Raw genomic sequence first — 25,355 nt, forward strand, 5'->3', positions numbered from 1 at the left:
ACTAGGGGGCACAGCCTCAAGATAAAGGGGAGGCGGTTTAGAACGGAGTTGAGGAGGAACTTCTTCACTCAAAGGGTGGTGAATCTCTGGAATTCTCTGCCCGTTGAAGTGGTGGAGGCTGCCTCGCTAAATATTTTTAAGAAGCGGGTTGATGGGTTCTTGATAAGAGAGGGGATTAAGGGTTATGGGGAGAGGGCGGGAAAGTGGAACTGAGCCACAACAGATCAGCCATGATCTTATTGAATGGCGGGGCAGGCTCGAAGGGCTAGATGGCCTACTCCTGCTCCTATTTCTTATGTTCTTATGTTCAAACAGAAAGCAGTGTCTGTCACCAGTTACATTTCCAGTGGCCTGAAGACCTTGTATATTCACTTTGTGTGTGTATGTGCAGGCATGTGTGCAGTGGCATGTGTGTGTGTTTGTCACCCATTATGGTCACCTGCTTCAACTGGTATGAGATTCTAAAGTTGTAACAGACACCCACCAAGAGTTTTCAATCTCTGATTCCCTTTTCTCTCTCTCTCGCATCCCTGTACTCACTCACTCTGTCATCACTGCACACTGTCTCTGAGTCTGTCTGTCTCTCTCTCTCTGAGTCTGTCTCTCGCTCTCCTCTCTGAGTCTGTCTCTCGCTCTCTCTCTCTGAGTCTGTCTCTCGCTCTCTCTCTCTGAGTCTGTCTCTCGCTCTCTCTCTCTGAGTCTGTCTCTCGCTCTCTCTCTCTCTGAGTCTGTCTCTCGCTCTCTCTCTCTCTGAGTCTGTCTCTCGCTCTCTCTCTCTCTCTGAGTCTGTCTCTCGCGCTCTCTCTCTCTGAGTCTGTCTCTCGCTCTCTCTCTCTCTCTGAGTCTGTCTCTCGCTCTCTCTCTCTCTCTGAGTCTGTCTCTCGCTCTCTCTCTCTGAGTCTGTCTCTCGCTCTCTCTCTCTGAGTCTGTCTCTCGCTCTCTCTCTCTGAGTCTGTCTCTCGCTCTCTCTCTCTGAGTCTGTCTCTCGCGCTCTCTCTCTGAGTCTGTCTCTCGCGCTCTCTCTCTGAGTCTGTCTGTCTCTCTCTCTCTCTCTCTCTGAGTCTGTCTCTCGCTCTCGCTCTCTCTCTCTCTCTGAGTCTGTCTCTCGCTCTCGCTCTCTCTCTCTGAGTCTGTCTCTCTCTCTCTGAGTCTGTGTGTCTCTCTCTCTCTCTCTGAGTCTGTCTCTCGCTCTCTCTCTCTCTGAGTCTGTCTCTCGCTCTCTCTCTCTCTGAGTCTGACTCTCGCTCTCTCTCTCTCTGAGTCTGTGTGTCTCTCTCTCTCTCTCTCTCTGAGTCTGTCTCTCGCTCTCTCTCTCTGAGTCTGTCTCTCTCTCTCTCTCTCTCTCTCTCTCTGAGTCTGTCTCTCGCTCTCTCTCTCTGAGTCTGTCTCTCGCTCTCGCTCTCTCTCTCTCTGAGTCTGTCTCTCGCTCTCGCTCTCTCTCTCTCTGAGTCTGTCTCTCGCTCTCGCTCTCTCTCTCTCTGAGTCTGTCTCTCGCTCTCTCTCTCTCTGAGTCTGTCTCTCGCTCTCGCTCTCTCTCTCTCTGAGTCTGTCTCTCGCTCTCGCTCTCTCTCTCTCTCTGAGTCTGTCTCTCGCTCTCGCTCTCTCTCTCTCTGAGTCTGTCTCTCGCTCTCGCTCTCTCTCTCTCTGAGTCTGTCTCTCGCTCTCGCTCTCTCTCTGAGTCTGTCTCTCGCTCTCGCTCTCTCTCTCTCTCTGAGTCTGTCTCTCGCTCTCTCTCTCTCTGAGTCTGTCTCTCGCTCTCTCTCTCTCTGAGTCTGTCTCTCGCTCTCGCTCTCTCTCTCTCTTGAGTCTGTCTCTCGCTCTCGCTCTCTCTCTCTCTGAGTCTGTCTCTCGCTCTCGCTCTCTCTCTCTCTCTGAGTCTGTCTCTCGCTCTCTCTCTCTCTGAGTCTGTCTCTCGCTCTCTCTCTCTCTGAGTCTGTCTCTCGCTCTCTCTCTCTCTGAGTCTGTCTCTCGCTCTCTCTCTCTCTGAGTCTGACTCTCGCTCTCTCTCTCTCTGAGTCTGTGTGTGTCTCTCTCTCTCTCTCTCTCTCTGAGTCTGTCTCTCGCTCTCTCTCTCTGAGTCTGTCTCTCTCTCTCTCTCTCTGAGTCTGTCTCTCGCTCTCGCTCTCTCTCTCTCTGAGTCTGTCTCTCGCTCTCGCTCTCTCTCTCTCTGAGTCTGTCTCTCGCTCTCGCTCTCTCTCTCTCTCTGAGTCTGTCTCTCGCTCTCGCTCTCTCTCTCTCTGAGTCTGTCTCTCGCTCTCGCTCTCTCTCTCTCTGAGTCTGTCTCTCGCTCTCGCTCTCTCTCTCTCTGAGTCTGTCTCTCGCTCTCTCTCTCTCTGAGTCTGTCTCTCGCTCTCTCTCTCTCTGAGTCTCTCTCTCTCTCTCTCTCTGAGTCTCTCTCTCTCTCTCTGAGTCTCTCTCTCTCTCTCTGAGTCTCTCTCTCTCTCTCTCTGAGTCTCTCTCTCTCTCTCTGAGTCTCTCTCTCTCTCTCTGAGTCTCTCTCTCTCTCTCTCTCTCTCTCAGTCTCTCTCTCTGTCTCTGAGTCTCTCTGAGTCTCTCTCTCTCTGAGTCTCTCTCTCTCTCTCTCTCTGAGTCTCTCTCTCTCTCTCTGAGTCTCTCTCTCTCTGAGTCTCTCTCTCTGAGTCTCTCTGCCTCTGAGTCTCTCTCTCTCTGTCTCTGAGTCTCTCTCTCTCTGTCTCTGAGTCTCTCTCTCTCTGTCTCTGAGCCTCTCTCTCTCTCTCTCTCTCTGAGTCTCTCTCTCTCTCTGAGTCTCTCTCTCTCTCTCTCTCTCTCTCTCTCTGAGTCTCTGTCTCTCTCTGAGTCTCTCTCTCTCTCTCTCTCTGAGTCTCCCTCCCTCTCTCTGAGTCTCCCTCCCTCTCTCTGAGTCTCCCTCCCTCTCTCTGAGTCTCCCTCCCTCTCTCTGAGTCTCCCTCCCTCTCTCTGAGTCTCCCTCCCTCTCTCTGAGTCTCCCTCCCTCTCTCTGAGTCTCCCTCCCTCTCTCTGAGTCTCCCTCCCTCTCTCTGAGTCTCCCTCCCTCTCTCTGAGTCTCCCTCCCTCTCTCTGAGTCTCCCTCCCTCTCTCTGAGTCTCCCTCCCTCTCTCTGAGTCTCCCTCCCTCTCTCTGAGTCTCCCTCCCTCTCTCTGAGTCTCCCTCCCTCTCTCTGAGTCTCCCTCCCTCTCTCTGAGTCTCCCTCCCTCTCTCTGAGTCTCTCTCTCTCTCTCTCTCTCTCTCTCAGTCTCTCTCTCTGTCTCTGAGTCTCTCTGAGTCTCTCTCTCTCTGAGTCTCTCTCTCTCTCTCTCTGAGTCTCTCTCTCTCTCTCTGAGTCTCTCTCTCTCTGAGTCTCTCTCTCTCTGAGTCTCTCTCTCTGAGTCTCTCTCTCTCTGAGTCTCTCTCTCTGAGTCTCTCTGCCTCTGAGTCTCTCTCTCTCTGTCTCTGAGTCTCTCTCTCTCTGTCTCTGAGTCTCTCTCTCTCTGTCTCTGAGCCTCTCTCTCTCTCTCTCTCTGAGTCTCTCTCTCTCTCTGAGTCTCTCTCTCTCTCTCTCTCTCTCTCTCTCTCTCTGAGTCTCTGTCTCTCTCTGAGTCTCTCTCTCTCTCTCTCTCTGAGTCTCCCTCCCTCTCTCTGAGTCTCCCTCCCTCTCTCTGAGTCTCCCTCCCTCTCTCTGAGTCTCCCTCCCTCTCTCTGAGTCTCCCTCCCTCTCTCTGAGTCTCCCTCCCTCTCTCTGAGTCTCCCTCCCTCTCTCTGAGTCTCCCTCCCTCTCTCTGAGTCTCCCTCCCTCTCTCTGAGTCTCCCTCCCTCTCTCTGAGTCTCCCTCCCTCTCTCTGAGTCTCCCTCCCTCTCTCTGAGTCTCCCTCCCTCTCTCTGAGTCTCCCTCCCTCTCTCTGAGTCTCCCTCCCTCTCTCTGAGTCTCTCTCTCTGAGTCTCTCCTCTCTCTCTCTATCAGTCTCTCTCTCTCTCTCTATCTGTCTCTCTCTCTCTATCTGTCTCTCTCTCTCTCTCTATCTGTCTCTCTCTCTCTCTCTATCTGTCTCTCTCTCTCTATCTGTCTCTCTCTCTCTATCTGTCTCTCTCTCTCTATCTGTCTCTCTCTCTCTCTCAGTCTCTCTCTCTCTCTATCTGTCTCTCTCTCTCTCTCTGAGTCTCTCTCTATCTGTCTCTCTCTGAGTCTCTCTCTCTCTCTCTCTCTCTGAGTCTCTCTCTCTCTCTCTCTCTGAGTCTCTCTCTCTCTCTGAGTCTCTCTCTCTCTCTCCCTGAGTCTCTCTGTCTCTCTCTCTCTCAGTCTCTCTCTCTGTCTCTGAGTCTCTCTGAGTCTCTCTCTCTCTGAGTCTCTCTCTCTCTCTCTCTCTCTCTGAGTCTCTCTCTCTCTCTCTCTCTCTCTGAGTCTCTCTCTCTCTGAGTCTCTCTCTCTGAGTCTCTCTGCCTCTGAGTCTCTCTCTCTCTGCCTCTGAGTCTCTCTCTCTCTGTCTCTGAGCCTCTCTCTCTGTCTCTGAGCCTCTCTCTCTCTCTCTCTCTCTCTGAGTCTCTCTCTCTCTCTCTGAGTCTCTCTCTCTCTCTCTCTGAGTCTCTCTCTCTCTCTCTCTCTCTGAGTCTCTCTCTCTCTCTCTCTCTGAGTCTCTCTCTCTCTCTCTGAGTCTCTCTCTCTCTCTCTCTGAGTCTCTCTCTCTCTCTCTCTGAGTCTCTCTCTCTCTCTCTCTCTGAGTCTCTCTCTCTCTCTCTCTGAGTCTCTCTCTCTCTGTCTCTGAGTCTCTCTCTGAGTCTCTCTCTGAGTCTCTCTCTGAGTCTCTCTCTGAGTCTCTCTCTCTCTGTCTCTGAGTCTCTCTCTCTCTCTCTCTCTCTCTCTGAGTCTCTCTCTCTCTGAGTCTCTCTCTCTCTGAGTCTCTCTCTCTGAGTCTCTCTCTCTGAGTCTCTCTCTCTGAGTCTCTCTCTCTGAGTCTCTCTCTCTGAGTCTCTCTCTCTGAGTCTCTCTCTCTCTCTGAGTCTCTCTCTCTCTCTGAGTCTCTCTCTCTCTGAGTCTCTCTCTCTCTGAGTCTCTCTCTCTCTCTCTGAGTCTCTCTCTCTCTCTCTCTCTGAGTCTCTCTCTCTCTGAGTCTCTCTCTCTCTCTCTCTCTGAGTCTCTCTCTCTCTCTCTCTCTGAGTCTCTCTCTCTCTCTCTCTCTCTCTCTGAGTCTCTCTCTCTCTCTCTCTCTCTCTGAGTCTCTCTCTCTCTCTGAGTCTCTCTCTCTCTCTCTCTGAGTCTCTCTCTCTCTGTCTCTGAGTCTCTCTCTCTCTGTCTCTGAGTCTCTCTCTCTCTCTCTCTCTGAGTCTCTCTCTCTCTGAGTCTCTCTCTCTCTGAGTCTCTCTCTCTCTGAGTCTCTCTCTCTGAGTCTCTCTCTCTGAGTCTCTCTCTCTGAGTCTCTCTCTCTCTGAGTCTCTCTCTCTCTGAGTCTCTCTCTCTCTGAGTCTCTCTCTCTCTGAGTCTCTCTCTCTCTGAGTCTCTCTCTCTCTGAGTCTCTCTCTCTCTGAGTCTCTCTCTCTCTGAGTCTCTCTCTCTCTCTGAGTCTCTCTCTCTCTCTCTCTCTCTCTGAGTCTCTCTGCCTCTGAGTCTCTCTCTCTCTGCCTCTGAGTCTCTCTCTCTCTGTCTCTGAGCCTCTCTCTCTGTCTCTGAGCCTCTCTCTCTCTCTCTCTCTCTGAGTCTCTCTCTCTCTCTCTGAGTCTCTCTCTCTCTCTCTCTCTGAGTCTCTCTCTCTCTCTCTCTCTGAGTCTCTCTCTCTCTCTCTCTCTGAGTCTCTCTCTCTCTCTCTCTCTGAGTCTCTCTCTCTCTCTGAGTCTCTCTCTCTCTCTCTCTGAGTCTCTCTCTCTCTCTCTCTGAGTCTCTCTCTCTCTCTGAGTCTCTCTCTCTCTCTCTCTCTGAGTCTCTCTCTCTCTGTCTCTGAGTCTCTCTCTGAGTCTCTCTCTGAGTCTCTCTCTGAGTCTCTCTCTCTCTGTCTCTGAGTCTCTCTCTCTCTCTCTCTCTCTCTCTCTGAGTCTCTCTCTCTCTGAGTCTCTCTCTCTCTGAGTCTCTCTCTCTGAGTCTCTCTCTCTGAGTCTCTCTCTCTGAGTCTCTCTCTCTGAGTCTCTCTCTCTCTGAGTCTCTCTCTCTCTCTGAGTCTCTCTCTCTCTGAGTCTCTCTCTCTCTGAGTCTCTCTCTCTCTCTCTGAGTCTCTCTCTCTCTCTCTCTCTGAGTCTCTCTCTCTCTCTCTGAGTCTCTCTCTCTCTCTCTCTCTGAGTCTCTCTCTCTCTCTCTCTCTGAGTCTCTCTCTCTCTCTCTCTCTCTCTCTCTCTGAGTCTCTCTCTCTCTCTCTGAGTCTCTCTCTCTGAGTCTCTCTCTCTCTGAGTCTCTCTCTCTCTCTGAGTCTCTCTCTCTCTGAGTCTCTCTCTCTCTGAGTCTCTCTCTCTCTCTCTGAGTCTCTCTCTCTCTCTCTCTCTGAGTCTCTCTCTCTGAGTCTCTCTCTCTCTCTCTCTCTGAGTCTCTCTCTCTCTCTCTCTCTCTGAGTCTCTCTCTCTCTCTCTCTCTCTCTCTCTCTGAGTCTCTCTCTCTCTCTCTGAGTCTCTCTCTCTCTCTGAGTCTCTCTCTCTCTCTCTCTGAGTCTCTCTCTCTCTGTCTCTGAGTCTCTCTCTGAGTCTCTCTCTCTCTGTCTCTGAGTCTCTCTCTCTCTCTCTCTCTCTGAGTCTCTCTCTCTCTGAGTCTCTCTCTCTCTGAGTCTCTCTCTCTCTGAGTCTCTCTCTCTGAGTCTCTCTCTCTCTGAGTCTCTCTCTCTCTGAGTCTCTCTCTCTCTGAGTCTCTCTCTCTCTGAGTCTCTCTCTCTCTCTGAGTCTCTCTCTCTCTCTGAGTCTCTCTCTCTCTCTCTCTGAGTCTCTCTCTCTCTCTCTCTGAGTCTCTCTCTCTCTCTCTGAGTCTCTCTCTCTCTCTCTCTCTGAGTCTCTCTCTCTCTCTCTCTGAGTCTCTCTCTCTCTCTCTCTGAGTCTCTCTCTCTCTCTCTCTCTGAGTCTCTCTCTCTCTCTCTCTGAGTCTCTCTCTCTCTCTCTCTGAGTCTCTCTCTCTCTCTGAGTCTCTCTCTCTCTCTCTCTGAGTCTCTCTTTCTCTCTCTCTCTGAGTCTGCATCTCTCTCGTCAGAGAGAGTGAGAGATGGTGTCTCTTTTTTTCTGTCTTTCTCTCTCTCTGACAGTGGGGTGCGTGGCACATTACCCCCGTCTGTCACTGTTATTGAGGAGCAATGAGGAATTGGCATCTCTGTGTGAGAGAGGGTGGGGAGAGGCTAACCGGGACACACTCTCAGCTTTCCAATCAACCCCATTCAGAGCAGTAGTGTCTCCCTGTTTAACCTGTGATTGTTCAACTGGGTTTATTCCAGTTAATGTCAGTTTTAAAGTTTGACGACAGTGGTTCCATTTGTTACTTTTCCTTATCTCAGACTAATCTCCATCTTCCACGTTCCTTTTCCCCCTCCCTCTCCCCGACTCCCTGTGCTCCAACTGCCCGTTGCCCCCTCCCTCTCCCCGTTTCCCCCCACCCCACCCTGTGCTCTCTTCCTCCGTCTCTCTCCCCCTCTGTCTGCCTGCCTGTTTCTCTCCCTCTCTGTCTGTCCCCCTCTTGGGCCTCTTGCTGATGATTTAACAGTTTCCCTGCTGAATAAATGGGGGCTGTTTGGAATTACACAGAACCTTGTGATTGGATCTTTCTCACTGAGTTCCTGGAAAAGGCTGAGATTCCAGTTGTAAATAATGACTGGCGACTGAATGAAAATTTACATAAAAATTCCTGTGAACCAGTTGTGTGAGGTTGAGCCTGACTGAATAGGCCGGGATTGGGGGATGGGCCTCACGCCCTGATTCTTCGCCACTGTGCCTGGTTATATAACTGCTGCTGTAATTATTTGTACAGAGAATGTCGGACTTTTCAAAAATCTCAACTTTCAAGCCACAAAACAAGAGGCCACACTGAGAATCAGATGTCCCGTGCACTGAGATAAACCAGAGCAACACCTACCTCCCGCTCAAAAACAAAGATAACTCCCTCTCCCTACTGACACTTGTGCATCTGAAACCCATATCCCAGACAGTCAGTGTGTGTGGGACCCGTACCCCAGTGAGAGTCAGTGTGTGTGGGATCCGTACCCCAGTGAGAGTCAGTGTGTGTGGGAGCCGTACCTCAGTGAGAGTCAGTGTGTGTGGGACCCGTACCCCAGTGAGAGTCAGTGTGTGTGGGAGCCGTACCCCAGTGAGAGTCAGTGTGTGTGGGACCCGTACCCCAGTGAGAGTCAGTGTGTGTGGGACCCGTACCCCAGTGAGAGTCAGTGTGTGTGGGAGCCGTACCTCAGTGAGAGTCAGTGTGTGTGGGACCCGTACCCCAGTGAGGGTCGGTGTGTGTGGGACCCGTACCCCAGTGAGGGTCGGTGTGTGTGGGACCCGTACCCCAGTGAGGGTCAGTGTGTGTGGGAGCCGTACCCCAGTGAGAGTCAGTGTGTGTGGGAGCCGTACCCCAGTGAGAGTCAGTGTGTGTGGGACCCGTACCCCAGTGAGAGTCAGTGTGTGTGGGAGCCGTACCCCAGTGAGAGTCAGTGTGTGTGGGAGCCGTACCCCAGTGAGAGTCAGTGTGTGTGGGACCCGTACCCCAGTGAGGGTCAGTGATTGCTCCAGGGAAGGGGAATGAGGGTATTTGAGTGTTGTGATGTTTATCACAATCTGCAGGCCACAACATTGCAGTGTCTTTGTCTGGCGTTGAGAACCGTCACTGTGGAAATGTCTCCCATGGATTCCGGCATATTGAATCCGAATAGACACAAGCAGCTGATGAAAGATGCGCTCGCAGTGAATGAAAGACTTGCATAGGAATGAAGAGCAGGCGTAGGCCGAGAGGCGCTAACCTTGTATTTATCTCCTACCTCTGTGTATTTCACAATGTTCATAACCAATGAAATGTCCTGCAAGTGTAGATACTAATCAATGCTGTCTTGCAGTCCAGTTTATTAAAACAGGATCCGTGGGAGAGGTGGCCAAGGAATTTTATTTATGAACTTGTAGTATTCCCGGGATGTTAATTTGGTGATCAGGTACTGGTTCTGGTTTTAATCTCCCTTTCTCTCTCGTTCACGCTCTGTTTTGCTGCCGCCCCCTCCCCCTTGCTCGCCAGACCCTCCTCCCCCCACCCCCCCTCTCTCTAAGCTTGGTTCCAAAGTGCTTTGTGATTATTACCACAGTGTGCCATTCACTCCTTCACCTTTCCACTCTCTGCCCCTCCTTGCCATTTCCCCTCACTGCTGGACAGTCCTATCCACTCAGTATTATGAATTGCCCTCCACTAGGGGGTCTGTGTGGTAAGCTGTGCTGATTTTGGTTTGACCTGGTGTGTGAAGAATGGGGTAGTGAAGGGTCACTCTCACATCTCTGATTTGATTTGTTTATTATTGTGTTAACATACAGTGAAAAATATTGCTTCTTGCGCACTATACAGACATACTGATCATAGAGAAGGAAATGAGAGTGCAGAATGTCGTGTTACAGTCATAGCTAGGGTGTAGAGAAAGATCAACTTAATGCAAGGTTGGTCCATTCAAAAGTCGCAAGCTGCAGCAGGGAAGAAGCTGTTCTTGGGTCGGTTGGTGCCCCATCCTGGCCAGGCACTTTCCGCGGACATTGACTTATTCCCGAGACCTTATCATTGACTCCAGTCTCAATCTGAGTCAGATATCACAAATTTCAGAAAGAAAACTGATGTGGTTAACTGTGCATGTGTACGTGTGTGTGCGCACATTCATGCGTGCGTGTGCAAGTGATCCAGAACCCCTTCAGGAAAATTTGAAACGGAATGCCTTCTCATTGTATCTCGTTTATCAGCTGTGTCTTTAGCTGCTTGGGACGGAGTTGCAGAATAATCTCTCTCTCTCTCTCTCTCTCTCTCTCAGTCTCGTGCTCCTTCAACATTCTCCTTAAAAACCCATGTCTGCTAGTTCACTCACTTCCATGTCTGTTTACCTGAATCAACGTTAGTTTTTGTCTGATAATCTCTCCTGTCATACACCAGGTCTGTGTTTCTTGTTGAAGGTGTTTGTCAGTGCAAGTTGTCACATATCCTCCTCATGGCAAACAGGTCAAATGAGCTTCCAGAGTGTCAGCACTCTGCCCCAGCGGCTCAGGGTTAGTGGGAAGTTGCTCTTCTGATGCCAAGTGTTTGAAGTTTCATGTTCCTGGTTGGTGTTGATCGCTGACAATCCCCCGTTATCAGAATATCGAAATGCTGTCGATGCTGAAATCGGAAACAAAGAGAATCTTGGAATTCTCGGCACAGCTGGCAGTATCTGTGCAGAGAAACAGAGTCCATGATACAATTTGAATCTCATCGTTCTGATTCCACTGAAGAAGAATCCAATTCGACTTCAACATTGTCATGTATCTATCCATAGAACCTGTCAGAAGGTCAGTGCTGAGGGAGTGCCGCACTGTCAGAGGGTCAGTGCTGAGGGAGTGCCGCACTGTCAGAGGGTCAGTGCTGAGGGAGTGCCGCACTGTCAGAGGGTCAGTGCTGAGGGAGTGCCGCACTGTCAGAGGGTCAGTGCTGAGGGAGTGCCGCACTGTCAGAGGGTCAGTGCTGAGGGAGTGCCGCACTGTCAGAGGGTCAGTGCTGAGGGAGTGCCGCACTGTCAGAGGGTCAGTGCTGAGGGAGTGCCGCACTGTCAGAGGGTCAGTGCTGAGGGAGTGCCGCACTGTCAGAGGGTCAGTGCTGAGGGAGTGCCGCACTGTCAGAGGGTCAGTGCTGAGGGAGTGCCGCACTGTCAGAGGGTCAGTGCTGAGGGAGTGCCGCACTGTCAGAGGGTCAGTGCTGAGGGAGTGCCGCACTGTCAGAGGGTCAGTGCTGAGGGAGTGCCGCACTGTCAGAGGGTCAGTGCTGAGGGAGTGCCGTACTGTCAGAGGGTCAGTGCTGAGGGAGTGCCGCACTGTCAGAGGGTCAGTGCTGAGGGAGTGCTGTACTGTCAGAGGGTCAGTGCTGAGGGAGTGCCGCACTGTCAGAGGGTCAGTGCTGAGGGAGTGCTGTACTGTCAGAGGGTCAGTGCTGAGGGAGTGCTGCACTGTCAGAGGGTCAGTGCTGAGGGAGTGCTGCACTGTCAGAGGGTCAGTGCTGAGGGAGTGCCGCACTGTCAGAGGGTCAGTGCTGAGGGAGTGCCGCACTGTCAGAGGGTCAGTGCTGAGGGAGTGCCGCACTGTCAGAGGGTCAGTGCTGAGGGAGTGCTGTACTGTCAGAGGGTCAGTGCTGAGGGAGTGCCGCACTGTCAGAGGGTCAGTGCTGAGGGAGTGCTGTACTGTCAGAGGGTCAGTGCTGAGGGAGTGCTGTACTGTCAGAGGGTCAGTGCTGAGGGAGTGCTGTACTGTCAGAGGGTCAGTGCTGAGGGAGTGCTGTACTGTCAGAGGGTCAGTGCTGCACTGATGTTTCTTATGTTTTGTTTCAGAACATTGAAACAACAAAGTTCCAGAAGGAAGAGGAATGTTTTACTGTCAGCCCATTTCATTGGCCAGGGATCACTACTCTATTGTATAAGAAGCCACCTGATTGGAGGATTTTCAGTAAGGGTTTTAAATAGATTAAAGTTGAACTGATTTAGTCCTGAGTGAGTCTGACACAGAGTGACATGGGCTTCACTTCAGCGGCAAGGCTCACACATCAGCACAGTGTACGTTTAGTAATCCACCCTAACTCAGGTTAGCGTGACTCAGTCTACTGCTCCCTTTCAGGTAGGAAATTCTGGAGAATAATTTGCTTGTTTGTGTTGTAGCATTGGAGTTTTAGGATGCAGTTTATGTTCGGGTGCCAATTGGTACAAAGCAAATCTCAGAATATCTGATGTTGACTGGATGAATGTTGACTTGTACACCTGAGGATAAACCCCCTCCCCTGTGCCTCCCCCCACCCCCGCACCTGCCCCATCCCCCACACCTCCCCCCACCCCCGCACCTGCCCCATCCCACACACTTCCCCCCCCACCCCGCACCTCTGCCAAACCCCCCATCCCCCACACCTCCCCCCACCCCCGCACCTGCCCCATCCCCCACACCTCCCCCCACCCCCGCACCTGCCCCATCCCCCACACCTCCCCCCACCCCCGCACCTGCCCCATCCCCCACACCTCCCCCCACCCCCGCACCTGCCCCATCCCACACACTTCCCCCCCCACCCCGCACCTCTGCCAAACCCCCCATCCCCCACACCTCCCCCCACGCCCGCACCTGCCCCATCCCCCACGCCTCCCCCCACCCCCGCACCTCCGCCAAACCCCCGCACCTCTGCTAAACCCCCCACCCCCGCACCTCCTCCAAACCCCCCATCCCCTGCACCTCTCCCACCCCATCCCCTGCACCTCCCTCCCAACCCCCTGCATCCCACTCCCCCATCCCCTGCACCTCACCCACCCCACACTCCTCCCCCCACCTCATTGTTTTCAAAATTATGGCATGGGATCGCTCATGTCTCTCTCTCTGAGGCAGCAGACTGACCCTGACTTTACATCTCATTCAAAAGACAGCAGCAACCGTTCAGCGCTCCTTCCGTGCTGCAGTGGGACCAGCAGCCTGCTCTGCTCATTCCAGAGACAGCTTTAAACCTACACTTTCTGACTCCATGGTGAGAACAACTGCACAGAGTCACGGCAAATACAGGAAGTGAGAGCTTGCTTGGTCCACAGCAAATCATTGCAGCATTGGAAAGAGTGTGGACTGTCCATGGGGATGAACTGGGACTGCCTAATAGCCTGAATATGAAGTGGATGTGTCTGTTTCCTGACACTGACTGACTAGCTGTGTGTTTCCAAGTCTTTTTCCTTTACAGTTTCAGGTTATATATTTGGTCAGGAAGTGGCTGTTTAATTTCTCTCTGTCTCTCTTTCTCTTTCTGCAGTGATCTCAGGAGATGAGAGAGTTTCGGCAGCCAGAGCAATCTGACCCTCAGCGAATCCTCCCCGTCACACAGGAGCTCCCCATTCTGGAGCAGTTTGTTTGTCAAAAGAAAAACAAGAAAGAGAAGAGTCGGCTGACGGACAGTAAAATGTTAGCTGGCTCACAAAAAACAGGCCGGGCTCAGAAAAACTCCAGCCCCAACAAGCACTTAAAGAGCCCAGGCTCACCTGGGATGTTGTCACACAGCCCAGGCACACTTCACTCTGGCTGCTCGAAGCCTCGAGGATTGAAGAGTCCCCCACACACAGACACTCAAAGGTATTTCATCTTCACTGTTCATTACCCTTTTGTTTGGTACCCAAGTGAAATGTTTGGAGTGATCTCTGTCAGTTCGACAGCCTTTCAATGTGCAGCTTTTTAAATTGTACCACTGGTTTGTGAGGAATAAGCAAAGATGAGAAGCTGAGAGACTCGACAAAGAGAGGGCTGCACTTTTGGAGACGTTGTATTTAAACGGCGTCTCTGCCTGATTAGGCGATCTTACAGAACATGTGTATAGCTGAAAAAAAGACTTGCTTTGGGTCAAAGCTTTTCATCTTGTAATCATCAGGAAAATCAGAAGAATACCAAATGTAAAGAGTGCTTGTTGGTTGACCGGTGAACTCTGGTAGAGGCATTACTGTGGAGAATGCACCAGTTGATGATACCTGACAGTTAACTGCTAAGCATGGTTTGAAATTTAATCCTGGCAGTTTCACAGAATCACAGAATACTACAGTGCCAAAGAGGCCTTTTGGCCCATCAAGTCTGTACCGACATGTGAAAGGTCCTGAGCTGCCCACCTTATCCCACTTGCCAGCACATGGTCCATAGTGTTGCATGTTATGACATGTCAAGTACTCATCCAGGTACTTTCTAACGGATGTGAGGCATTCTGCCTCCACCATCCTCCCAGGCAGCGCAATCCAGACTATCACCACCTCTAGGTTAAAAAGCTTTCCCTCAGATTTCTCCCTAAACCTTCCACCCTCACTTTTAACTTGTGTCCCCTCGTAACTAACCCTTCAACTGCGGGGAACAGCTGCTCCCTATCCACCCTGTCCATGCACCTCATAATCTTGAACACCTCAATCAGGTCACCCCTCAGTCTTTTCCAGAGAAAACAACCCAAGCCTACCCAACCTCTCGTTATAACTGAAATGTTCCATCTCAGGCAGCATCCTGGTGAATCTCCTCTGTAACCCTTCCACAGTGCAATCATATCCTTCCTATAATGTTGTGACCAGGACTGCACACAGTACTCTGGCTGTGGCCTCACCAAAGTTCCATACAACTCCATCACGACCTCTCTGCTTTTGTAATCTGTACCCAGCTTGATAAAGGCCAGTGTGTCATGTGCTTTTTTCACCACCCTATTAACCTGCTTTTCTGCCTTCAGAGATCTCTGGATAAACACGTCAAGGTCCCTTTGTTCTTCAGAATTTTCATGGTTCACTTCCTTGTCAAATTACTTCTAAAATGAGTCACCTCGCACTTTTTCAGGGTTAAATTCCATCTGCCACTTATCATCTGCCATTTGACCATCTCGCCGATATCTTCCTGTAACCCAAGGTACTCAATCTCACTGTTAACCACTCGGCCAGTCTTTGGGTCATCAGCAAACCTACTGATCCTACACCTCATCTATGTCATTTATATAAATGATGAACAACAGGGGGTCCGGCACGATCCCTGTGGTCAGTGGTCTCCAGTCATTGGTCAGTGGTCTGAAATCACCGAAGCAACTTTCTGTCACCACCCACTGTCTCCTGCTGCTAAGCCAATTATGAATCCATCATTCTGTTTGGTCCAGATATTGACCTGAGGAATGAACTGGTGAATGTCTCACTTACTTTGTTTAGCTGAAATGAGTACAGAAAAGTGTGTACATGATCCTTCTCTCTGTTAACATATGTAGCTTCCAGTACATGCAAGGACACCTGACTGTGAGCCCGACTGACAATCTTAAATTGGTTGTTGGTGTAATTTTTAGCACAGTAAGAAGTCTGACAACATCAGGTTAAAGTCCAGCAGGTTTATTTGGAATCACGAGCTTTCAAAGCACTGCTTCATCAGGTGAATGGAGGATGACGAAGGGGCAGCACTTCGAAAGCTCGTGATTCCGAATAAACCTGTTGGACTTTAACCTGGTGCTGTGAGACTTCTTACTGTGTCTACCCCAGTACAACATCAACATCTCCACGTCATAATCTTTAGCACGCTGAATCTAATGTTGGACGTTGTGTTTTGAGTTTTGCGAGCACGGGCTGGTTAGCGGTGGTCTGTACCTTGACATTCTGAACATCAGGCTGTTTGATGTGACTATGGCCTACGTAACCAGGTGCACATTGGCATTGAAAATCATGCACCACATTATTCATTTGTGTTATGGGCAGAACGTCTTTTAGGTTTCTTCTCAGCATCCTGTAGGTTCGTGTTGCTGCTGCATAGTTATAGTGTGAAGAGGCAGCCAGCTTCACCTGTTGCTTAAATCTGAGGGCCTTACCCTCCAGGGTAGACTGAGCACTTTTCAGAACCAAAAGTGTCAGTCTTTAGGCTATTGATGAGTTTGTGGATTGTACGGTGCTAAATGATCTAATCAGCGTAACCATCATCCCACAGGATGTCTTTGTTGTGTCTATTTCAGCATCAAGCTTGCATTGTGAGCAAATGGCTAGGGCCCAGTTTACGAGGTCAGCGATATGGCCAATGTCACAGTGCATGGAACTGTATGAATCCCAACACGCGTACTGACCACTGAAGGTGGATTTGTGATACAGCCTGGTCAAGAACTCTCCCCCAGCAACCAGCACGTCAAGAAAGGGAGTTAATTTGACTGCTCCATTTTGAGGGTGAATTTGAGGACAGGATGAAGCCCAATAAGCAATGCAAGGAAATTACTGCACACAGCTGCAAATCTTAATTCAGCAAATTTATCATCCACACGTTGGAAATGTACGAGGAGTAGCAGGTTACTTTATTCATTCTTGGGATGTGAGTTTTGCTGGCTAGGCTAGCATTTATTGCCCACACAAAACTGAAATGCTGGAAAATCTCAGCAGGCCTGACTTCATCTGTGGAGAGAGAATAGAGCCTAACCTAACCCTTTGTCACCCATCCTTAGTTGCCCTTCAGAAGGTGCTGATGAGCTGCATCCTTGAACTGCTGCAGCCCTTGAGGTGTAGGTACACCCACAGTGCTGTTCGGAAAAGAGTTCCAGGAATTTGACCCAGCGGCAGTGAAAGAACGGCCAGTATATTTACAAGTCAGGATGGTGTGTGGCTCAGAGGGGAAGGTCCAGGTGGTGGTGTTCCATATATCTAAGTACCCTTCCATTGAAAACATGGATATCTGATTGGGTTTGTCCTCGCAGCTCACTGCATCTGTGTATCTGTAGACCAGCCATGATAAACAAAAGTGATATTACTTTACACACTGTTATCTATGTTGGTTCTGCATAATGTGAATTGGCCGAATAGTTTGGAGAGTTTGTGAGCATGTTTTCCACATCGACATTGAAGGATTCCTTCACATTTGTGAAGACCGTACATAGGTAGGGTAAGATACTCTGTCCTTCCAGGGTAACCTAGGTCAGACTGGGCACCTTTCTTGGCTGAAAGTGACAACCTTTGAGTTTGTGAACAAATGGCTCAGACCCAGTTTACAAGGTAGCCAATAAGGCCAATGTTATTGCGCATGAAACTGTAAGGATCACAACACATGAGGGTGGGCTTGTGATACAGCCTGTCACCCTGCTGAATCAGGGTCAAGCTGCCTGGTTTAAACTTCAAACAATGCCTGGCAGTTAACTGCCAATCACCATCAACCAGTGCATTCTACATGGCAATGCTTCTACTGACCAGAGTCCATTTGCTAACCTATCGGCCATCTTTTCTCATACAGTGTAAATTGTTGGTGCCTTTACAATTTGGTATTCTTGTGAATTGCCCTGATGATTATTATATGAGAAGCTTCGGCAAAAATAAGTATTATTTCAGCAATACTCATGTTTTATGAATGTGGTAAATGCAGATTTCTGCAACATGAGGTGTTTCCTGTTGTGTTGAGTAAAATCGAGTTAGCGAATGGAAGTGTGGAACATTGGCATTGTTAACCTACCGATGACAGTGGGATGTAGATGGAGCAATGTAGAGGTATTGATAGGGACAGTCAGTGTTTTAACAGAACTGACTGACGTGATTGCCACTGGAGGGCACTGGAGTATTTTCATAGCTGACCAACAGCAGACCTACAGGCTGGTGTGCAGATGGCAGAACCTTGCAGCGGTGAAGAGATATATTACTGGGATGGCGGTGGATGATACTGAATCATTCTGTGAAGGCTTTATATCTCCAGCTCACTTGATCTCTACAATCTGAATGGTTGATTTCTGCTGTTTGGTTCATACTTAAAGTGTGTAAATGAGGACTGAATTTATGTAGTGGTCTTGCACTCTGCACATCAGTGTTCATTCAGCAGGGTAAAGGACTGTTCACTGTGTAACTGTGCAGTCATTGTTTATTCAGTGTAAAGGTTAGATAGGCATCACTGTATTGAGCAAAAGCTCACTGCAAATAAAAAACACTTCTGTGACTATCTGTGTTGACTGCGAGCACCACGTAATTATTAATAAACCGCAACCTTTGACGTGCATCTCTTGCCAAGCAGCTGACCAGCCGATTGGTTTCCAGTCTGTAACTGATTTGTGAGTGTTGTAACATTGAGGCAGGAATTCTGCTGCAGTTTAAGTGAGCTGGAGTGAGGATAACGCCTTATTTCTTCCTCCCCTCACAAATCTCACTCTGGCTGGATGTGCAGCAGCTCCCAGAGTTGGCAGGAGGTATCGGGGAAGGGATTACCCCCGGGATCAGGTCTCCCATTGTTCACATTGCTGTGTTTATTTAGGGAATCTCTGTGCTGTGACCTCTCTCTGCTGTGAGTGCTGTTGCATTATTTTGTGTAGGTGGTGCTTGCAGCCATCAGTAGCGGGGAATTTCACGATTGTTAATAGAGAAAAATCTCTTTATTGACATGAGGTATCGACTTCCTCTTCAAGCTAACAGCTGCTACTGATGTCACCGGCTCCCACTGACTACCTGTCCAAATGCCACTTACAAACTGGCTGTTGCTGCTTAATCCCTTCAGCATTTAGAGTTTACAGAGAAATTCCATTGCACACCCACTCCCCTCCCCCGAACACAACCAACAACCATTTAAACCGTTGGCAGCAGAATGGGCTGAGGTGAAATGTAGTTACACAGCAAGTTAATATTGGGACTGCACCTCCTGGAAGGAAACTGATTGAATAATAACTTTCAAAAGGAAACTACCTGAAGTGGTAGAGTTTTACAGGCTGGTGGAACCGATTGGACAATTCTTCCAAAGAGCCAGTAGAGGTTCAATGGGCAGCATGGCCTCTTTCTATTCTGTATGATTCTGTCAGGGTTTCATTCAGGCGTAGAGCAGTAACAGGAACAGATGTGGTTTGCGACTGGTCTGTACGTCATGGGGCTGTCGAAGGCTGAGCTCTTGGAGTTTTAGCACTGTTCTGGGAACCAGTGAGTTGGTGTTTGCCGGTTCTCTTTAGTCTGGGGATTTCCCCTACACAGTGGCGGTGGCGTAATGGTATTGTTACTGAACTAGAGACCCAAGGGGGCCTGGGTTCAAATCCCACCACAGCAGCTGGTGAATTTTGAATTAAATAAAAATCTGGAATTAAAGATCCACTGATGACCATGAAATCATTATGGATTGTCAGAAAAACCCATCTGGTTCGCTGATGTCCTTTTAGGGAAGGAAATGTGCCTTCCTTACTCGGTGTGACCCACATGAGACTCAGAGCCACAGCGATGTGGTTGACCCTGAAATGCAATAGGATGCAGCCAGACATCTACATCTCGTGAACGAATTAAAAACTGTATTCCATACAAGAATAACCTCATAATATTAGAGACCTTGACTCCCAGCTTGTACCAGTGTTTCCATGATGTAGAGATGCTGGCATTGGACTGGTTTGGACACAGTAAGACGTCTCAGCAACTGGTTTATTTGGAATCACGAGCTTTCAGTGGTCCAATCTTACCTGATGAAGGAGCAGCGCTCCGAAAGCTCATGATTCCAATTAAACCTGTTGGACTTTAACCTGGTGTTGTGAGACTTCTTAATGTTTCCATAGGTCAACTCTTTCACCAAACCCCTCAGACCCATTTGTCATTATATTTCACTCCATCACCAAAACCACCTTCCATCCTCCTTGGGAACATTGTTCCACCTTGTCTCATTTATTTCAGAAATCCTCGCACATTCCTCTGTTACCTCTAGGCTCTCCAGGTCTATCTCCCATCTTCCATCCTCAAACTCGAGCTAATTAAAAGCTTTGCTGCCCAAATCTCCGATCTCTCATCAGGTTTTGTTCACTCTTCAACCTGACCTACATTGTCTCAGGTTTAAAAATGACAATTACATGAGTGAGATGGGTATGGAGGGATGTGGGGGAAGTAGTGGAAGCAGATCCCATAATGAGTTTTAAGGGTTGTCTGGACAAATACACAAATAGGATGGGAATAGAGGGATACAGCCCCCGGAAGGGCAGAGGGTTTTAGTTCATTCGGGCAGCATGGCCGGTGCAGGTTTGGGGAGGGGGCCTAAGGGCCTGTTCCTGTGCTGTAATTTTCTTCCTTTGTCTGTTGTTATATAGACCAAGTGCAGGCAATTGGCACTAGTGTGATGGTAGAAACTGGGTGGCATGGACAAGTTGGGCCGAGGGGCCTGTTTCCATGATGCAAATCTCTGTAACTCTGTCTTCAAGTCTCTGCATGGTCTTACTCCTTTCTGTCTCTGGAATCTCCTCCAGTCCCAACCCTTGGTAATTCCCATCCATCTAATTCTGCTGCCTTGTGTGTTTCTGATGTTCATTGCTCCACCATTGGCTGCTGTGCCTCTAGCTGCCCAGACCCCACACTCTGGAATTCCTTCTCCAACATTCCTTAAAACTGACTGGCCATTTCCACCCTGCTCTCCTGTCCACATGTCTGACCTGGGCCTTTTGCAATGTTCTAGTGAACCCCAATGCAAACTGGAGGAGCAGCACCTCATCTTCTGATTGGGCACTTTACAGCCTTCTGGACTGAACATTGAGTTTAACAACCTCAGAGCATCAACTCTATCCTCCACCCTGGGCCCCCCTTCCACCCTGGTTCCCTTCCCAGTTATTTTCCATTTTGTTCATCCTATTTATCCATTTTGTCATCCTTCTTTCTCATGACCAATTCTCCAGCTCTCCTCCTTGCCCCAGCACCCCCTTTCAGGGCAACTGCCACATTCCTCAGGCAGTTGTAACAACCTGTACCTCTGTTCTGTCATTCTCACATTCTCATCACTGAACGGACACTCTTGGCTCCTTCTCAGCCTTCTGTATCCTCATTTACATTCCTTTTGTCCCATTCCATCCCCTCCTCCTCAACGGTATAAATCTCTGCTGATTCTCCTTGCTCTCAGTCCTGATAAAGGGTCATCTAGACTCAAAATGTTGGCTCTGTTCTCTTTCCACAGCTGCTGTCTGACCTGCTGAGATTTTGCAGCATTTTCTGATTTTATTCCTTAAAACTTATTCCCTTTGCTGAACTTTTGTCCCAATATCTCCTTATTTGCTCAAATTCAGAGTTGAGTGAAGCACTTTGGACCATTTTACCACATTAAAGGCACTATATAAATTCAGTTATTGGTGTCTGAGTAGTTGCTGATATGTCGTGGACAGAAATCTGAGATGCCAGCTGCCGCAGAGTGCAGTAACTCCACTCCCAGAGCGCTTTCATTAACATCAATACTGACAGTACTGAGCGTGGTGCTGCCTGCATTGTACAAGCACCAACAAGCCTCCCACCAACAGCACGAGTACTGGTTCCACCAGGAACTCTGCTTCCTCCTCCTGTCTGACTCAGTGTATCGCCAGCTCTCGGTCTGAACTATATGAGGAGCAGTGACTGCGTGTTTCTCTTGGTGTTCCATGTGGAGTCTGCATTTATATAGCACCCAACAAGACTTCAGGGCATTCCAAAGTGTCTTCCTTAATTAGCTGCTGTACACACTTTTGGAAATACGGCAGCCAACTTAAACCAGCAGGATGTGCCCAGTAAAACCCCACAAACAGCAGTGTGATCACTGACTGGATAATTCGTTTAGTGGACAAGTGAATATTGGCCAGGATACCAGGAGAGCATTCCTGATCTTTTAAATAAATGCCTGAAGAAGCAAGAAGAGAATCTTCCTGGAATGACGGCATCTTTAACAGCAGTTCCTCGGTAAGGCACTGACCTAGATTTTGGACTGGGGTTTCTCAAGTGAGATCTGGTGAGTGTGCGACCCATCGAGTCATTGGCTATGAAGCTTCTCTAGGCATGATGGACAGGGGCGGGGAGGAAACTTGCTCCTCATTCCCATTGGTCCTCCTCAAAATTAACCAGACAGGGTGCTGACTGACAACGGGATTGAGGCTCAGTTGAGCAGCCTGCTAACATGTACTGTCCAGGCTCACATGTTGTGGAACAGCCTATTGGGTGAGGAGTTGGAGGGAAACGGCTTTCGGCCTTACCCCAGCCTGGGGTGACCTCCGATAGCAGAAGTACAATTCCAGAGAGCATTTCATACCCAAGGTTTTCTCCGTGTTCCTGCTTGAACTTGGGTTCTCCTGGGCTGAATGTAGATTTCCTTTCATCGTGTAATGGAACTGTTAAACTTAAATCACTCAAACTCCTGGGCAACACATTAAAAAGAATTAGCTGACAAGAAAGTAACTTGTAGGCACTCTCCTCACTTTCCTGTGCTCTGGGGCAAAAATGGAGGAATCCAAAGGGTTTTTTTTAATCTTGCAAAGCTGTTGGATCTTGCAGTGCTTGAAGGGATTTGAGTTCAGGAACTCTTTTAACTTTGTGTTGTCTCTCCTGCCTTCAGTGTTTCACTCGAGCAGCAGAGAAGCAGCAAAGGATTTATTGACTCGACCTGCAGCTGCACTGCTTTGTTCCTTCTTTTGCGAATACATATACCTTTTAAAAATTTCCTCAGAGGGGTTGGGATCGGTCCAGACAGACACGACTGCCTGTCTCACTGTTCACTCCAACTACATTCAAACGGACTCCTTCATCTTGTAACAAGCTTGGAATTTCCAAGTGCAATGATGGGGACTATTCAGCCAGGGCCACTTAACCCTTTCAACACCACTTTCTAATCTGGGGAACAGATCAGATTTTCAGCGCAGCTGCAGCAGAATAAATCAAAAGGGTAATTGAGGGTTAACTGCATTGCACGCGTCGCTCCCAAGATCAAAGTGGTTTTTATTTGGCGCCATTAGCAGTATAACTACTGGTAATTGAAAAGTGATTAACAGGTTTTTGTCTTATTGATTCTGTTTAGCCAGCCTTTTCACTGCTGTAAATGCTAACTAATTCTCAGCCCATGTTGACCTGCAGTAACCAGCTCCTGAGTAATCCCCTTCCCAATTCTCATCTCAAACTGGTTTTTATGAATCTTCCAGATTGGCGAGACTCCTTTCAGGGATTTGTTGAGTCACTTTCTAGTTTTGTTAAAAGTTGTGTTAAAAGTCTAAAGTTTTCTTTCTATACGCTTCACCTCAAGCCTGAGTCCCAGCCTCAGTGCAAGTCTCTCCAATGGGGAGGTGGGATTGGCTAAATAGCTCACTAGTATTATGGAAAACAAAGGCTTGCATTTCTCTAATTCTTTTCACTGACGAAGTGGCATGGTGGTTAGCACTGCTGCCTCAGTGCCAGGGAATGGCATAGTGGCACAGTGGTTAGCACTATTGCCTCACAGTGCCAGGGCAGCGTTGTGGCACGGTGGTTATCACTGCTTCACAGCGCCAGGGACCCAAAACTGTACAGGTTACATTGATTGGCTGTGCCAAATTGCCCCTTAGCGCTCAAAGATGTGTGGGGATTAATGGGGTAAAAACTTGGGGTTGTAATGGTAAGGACTGGATGGGTTGTTCTGTTGGAGAGTCGGTGCAGGTAGTGTAGGGATTCTATAATTGAACTAAGGGATGTCCCAAAATGCTTCCCAGTCAGCAAAGGACCTTTTTAAAAAAAGGAAGTCAGCAAGTGGCAAATGCCCAAAACAGCAATGTGATCAATGAGAATAAAACCTGTTCTTAAACATGATGTTTGAGGGAAATGGTTTGTTTACCTTTGACCAGTAGGTGAGGGGTGGGGGGAAAGGGTTTTGGGTGTATTTTGCTTTGCCGTGTTTCACCGTGGCTGTGGGTTGCCAGTGCTGGACGGTTGGTGGCAGTTACAGTTTTAATCAGTGATGATCTTGAGAGCAGGTTTCTCGGTCTGCGTGGAACAGCAGGGATTTCAGATTCCTGTCACAGTACTTCCCACTGGATGATGCAGGAGCAGTGTGTGCTGGAGCAGCCACAGAAATCTCTTTGAATTATTTTTCCAATTGATAAAATTTTAATATTGCTAAATGGACAAACTGCGAAGGCCAGAGAGATCATAGCAAGCAAAACAGATTGTCTCAATCCTTATCATTTGTGGGATCTTGCTGTGTTTTTTAAAAACTGGATGTGGTCCCACCAGCTAGGTCAGCATTTATTGCTCATCCCTAATTGCCCCTTGAGAAGATAATAGGTGAGCTGCCCTCTTGAACCCCTGAGGTGTAGGTACACCCACAATGCTATTGGAGAGGGAGTTCCAGGATTTTGACTCAGCGACGGTGAAGGAGCTGTGATTTATTTCTAAGTCAGGATGTTGAGTGGTTTGGAGAGAAACCTCCCATGTGTCTGCTGCCTTTGTCCTTCTCGACGGCAGTAGTCTCAGGTTTGGGAGGTGCTGTAGAAGGATATCTGCTGCTGTGTTTTTTGTGTTCGAACAGGGACTGAACTTCACTGAGTATCTCAATGGCATGGAAACTAGGAACAGGAATAGGTCCTTTGGACCTCTTCCACCATTCCACTTGACCATGGTTGATCCTCTGTATTGATTCCATATTTCCACTTTCTCCCCATCCCCCTTGATGCCATTAAAATCTAAAATATAATCTATCACTTTCTTGAATACTTTCAGTGATTTGCCTGACAGTGCAGGGGCAGCACGATGAAGAATTCCACAGTTTCACCACCCTCTGAGTGAAGAAATCTTTGCCCATCTCAGTCTGGAATGGTCTATCCCTTATCCTGAGGCTGTGACCCCTGATTCTGATCGTTGGACAGTCCCACCAACCCCGGTATCAGCCTAGTGACCCCCAGCTGCATTCCCTCTATGGTTGGTATTTCCTTATGATGTGGGTATGCCGGTGTTGGACTGGCGTAAACACAGTAAAAAGTCTGACAACACCAGGTTTTAGTCCAACCTATTTATTTGATAATATACTCGCAAGCTTTCGGGTTAGCCCCTTCGTCAGGTGAATGGAGAGTTCTGGCCTCAGACAGAGCATATAAAGCACAGACAGTTTAGAGATTACTGATTAGAATGCAAATCCTTACACCTAACCTGCTGTTCAAGACCTGAAGTGGCTGACAATGTGAGTGGAAGGAGCACTGATCACAGTTTAAAGAGATGTGTATTGTCTCCAGACAGTACAGTAAGTGAGGTTTTGCAAACCCAGGCAAGTCACGGGGGTTACAGATAGTGCGACATGAACCCAAGATCCCTGTTGAGACCGTCCTCATGTGTGCGGAACTTGGCTATCAGTCTCTGTTCAGCGACTCTGCGCTGTCGTGTGTCGTGAAGGCTGCCTTGGAGAATGCTTACCCAAAGGTCAGAGGCTGAATGCCCATGACCACTGAAGTGTTCGCCAACAGGAAGGGAACAGTCTTGCCTGGTGACTGTCGAGCGATGTTCATTCATCCGTTGTCGTAGCGTCTGCATGGTCTCCCCAATGTACCATGCTTCGGGACATCCTTTCTTATTTCCTTAGGCAGGGAGGCCAAAACTGCACATGGTACTGTAGGTGTGGTCTTACCAATGCTGTGTGTAACTGCAGTCGGACACTCCTGCTGCTGAACTCGAGTCCTCTTGCAATGAAGGCCAATATAGCATTTGCCTTTCTAATTGCTTGCTGCATCTGCCTCTCCACTTTCAGTGACTGGTGTACAAGGATAGCCAGACCCTTTTATACATCCACACTTCCCAATGAATCACCAATTAAATAATACTCTTTCCTTCTGTTTCTCACACCAAAGTGGATAACTTCACATTTAGCCACATTACAGTCAATCTGCCATGTGTTTGCTCAGTCGTTCAACTTGTCTAACTCATCTTGAAGCTCCTTGCATCTTTCTCAAAATTCACAATTCCACCCAGTTTTGCAAACTTGGAAATGTTACATTTCGTTCCCTTATCCTGGTTGTTATATATACCATAAACAGCTGGGGCCCAAGCACTGAACACTGTGATACCTCACTACTC

General features: G+C 48.9%; 1 protein-coding gene across 3 annotated transcripts in view; it reads left to right on the forward strand.

The window, feature by feature from the left end:
- The window catches only part of bcl9l (bcl9 like), a 132,532-nt gene that overhangs the window by 56,024 nt on the left and 51,153 nt on the right, over positions 1 to 25,355 (forward strand). For 2 of the 3 annotated variants that reach the window (XM_080214548.1, XM_080214550.1), the window contains exon 2: positions 12,896 to 13,212. In XM_080214548.1, the coding sequence (XP_080070674.1) occupies positions 12,908 to 13,212 (305 nt within the window). In that variant the 5' untranslated portion in view covers positions 12,896 to 12,907. Of the gene's footprint in view, positions 1 to 11,548; positions 11,569 to 12,895; positions 13,213 to 25,355 lie in introns of those variants that run through there. The other variant, XM_080214549.1, reaches the window with a different exon arrangement.

Source organism: Carcharhinus amblyrhynchos, chromosome 29 (genome assembly GCF_965287045.1).
Source record: "Carcharhinus amblyrhynchos chromosome 29, sCarAmb.v2.hapA, whole genome shotgun sequence".
Classification (NCBI taxonomy): Eukaryota; Metazoa; Chordata; class Chondrichthyes; order Carcharhiniformes; family Carcharhinidae; genus Carcharhinus; species Carcharhinus amblyrhynchos.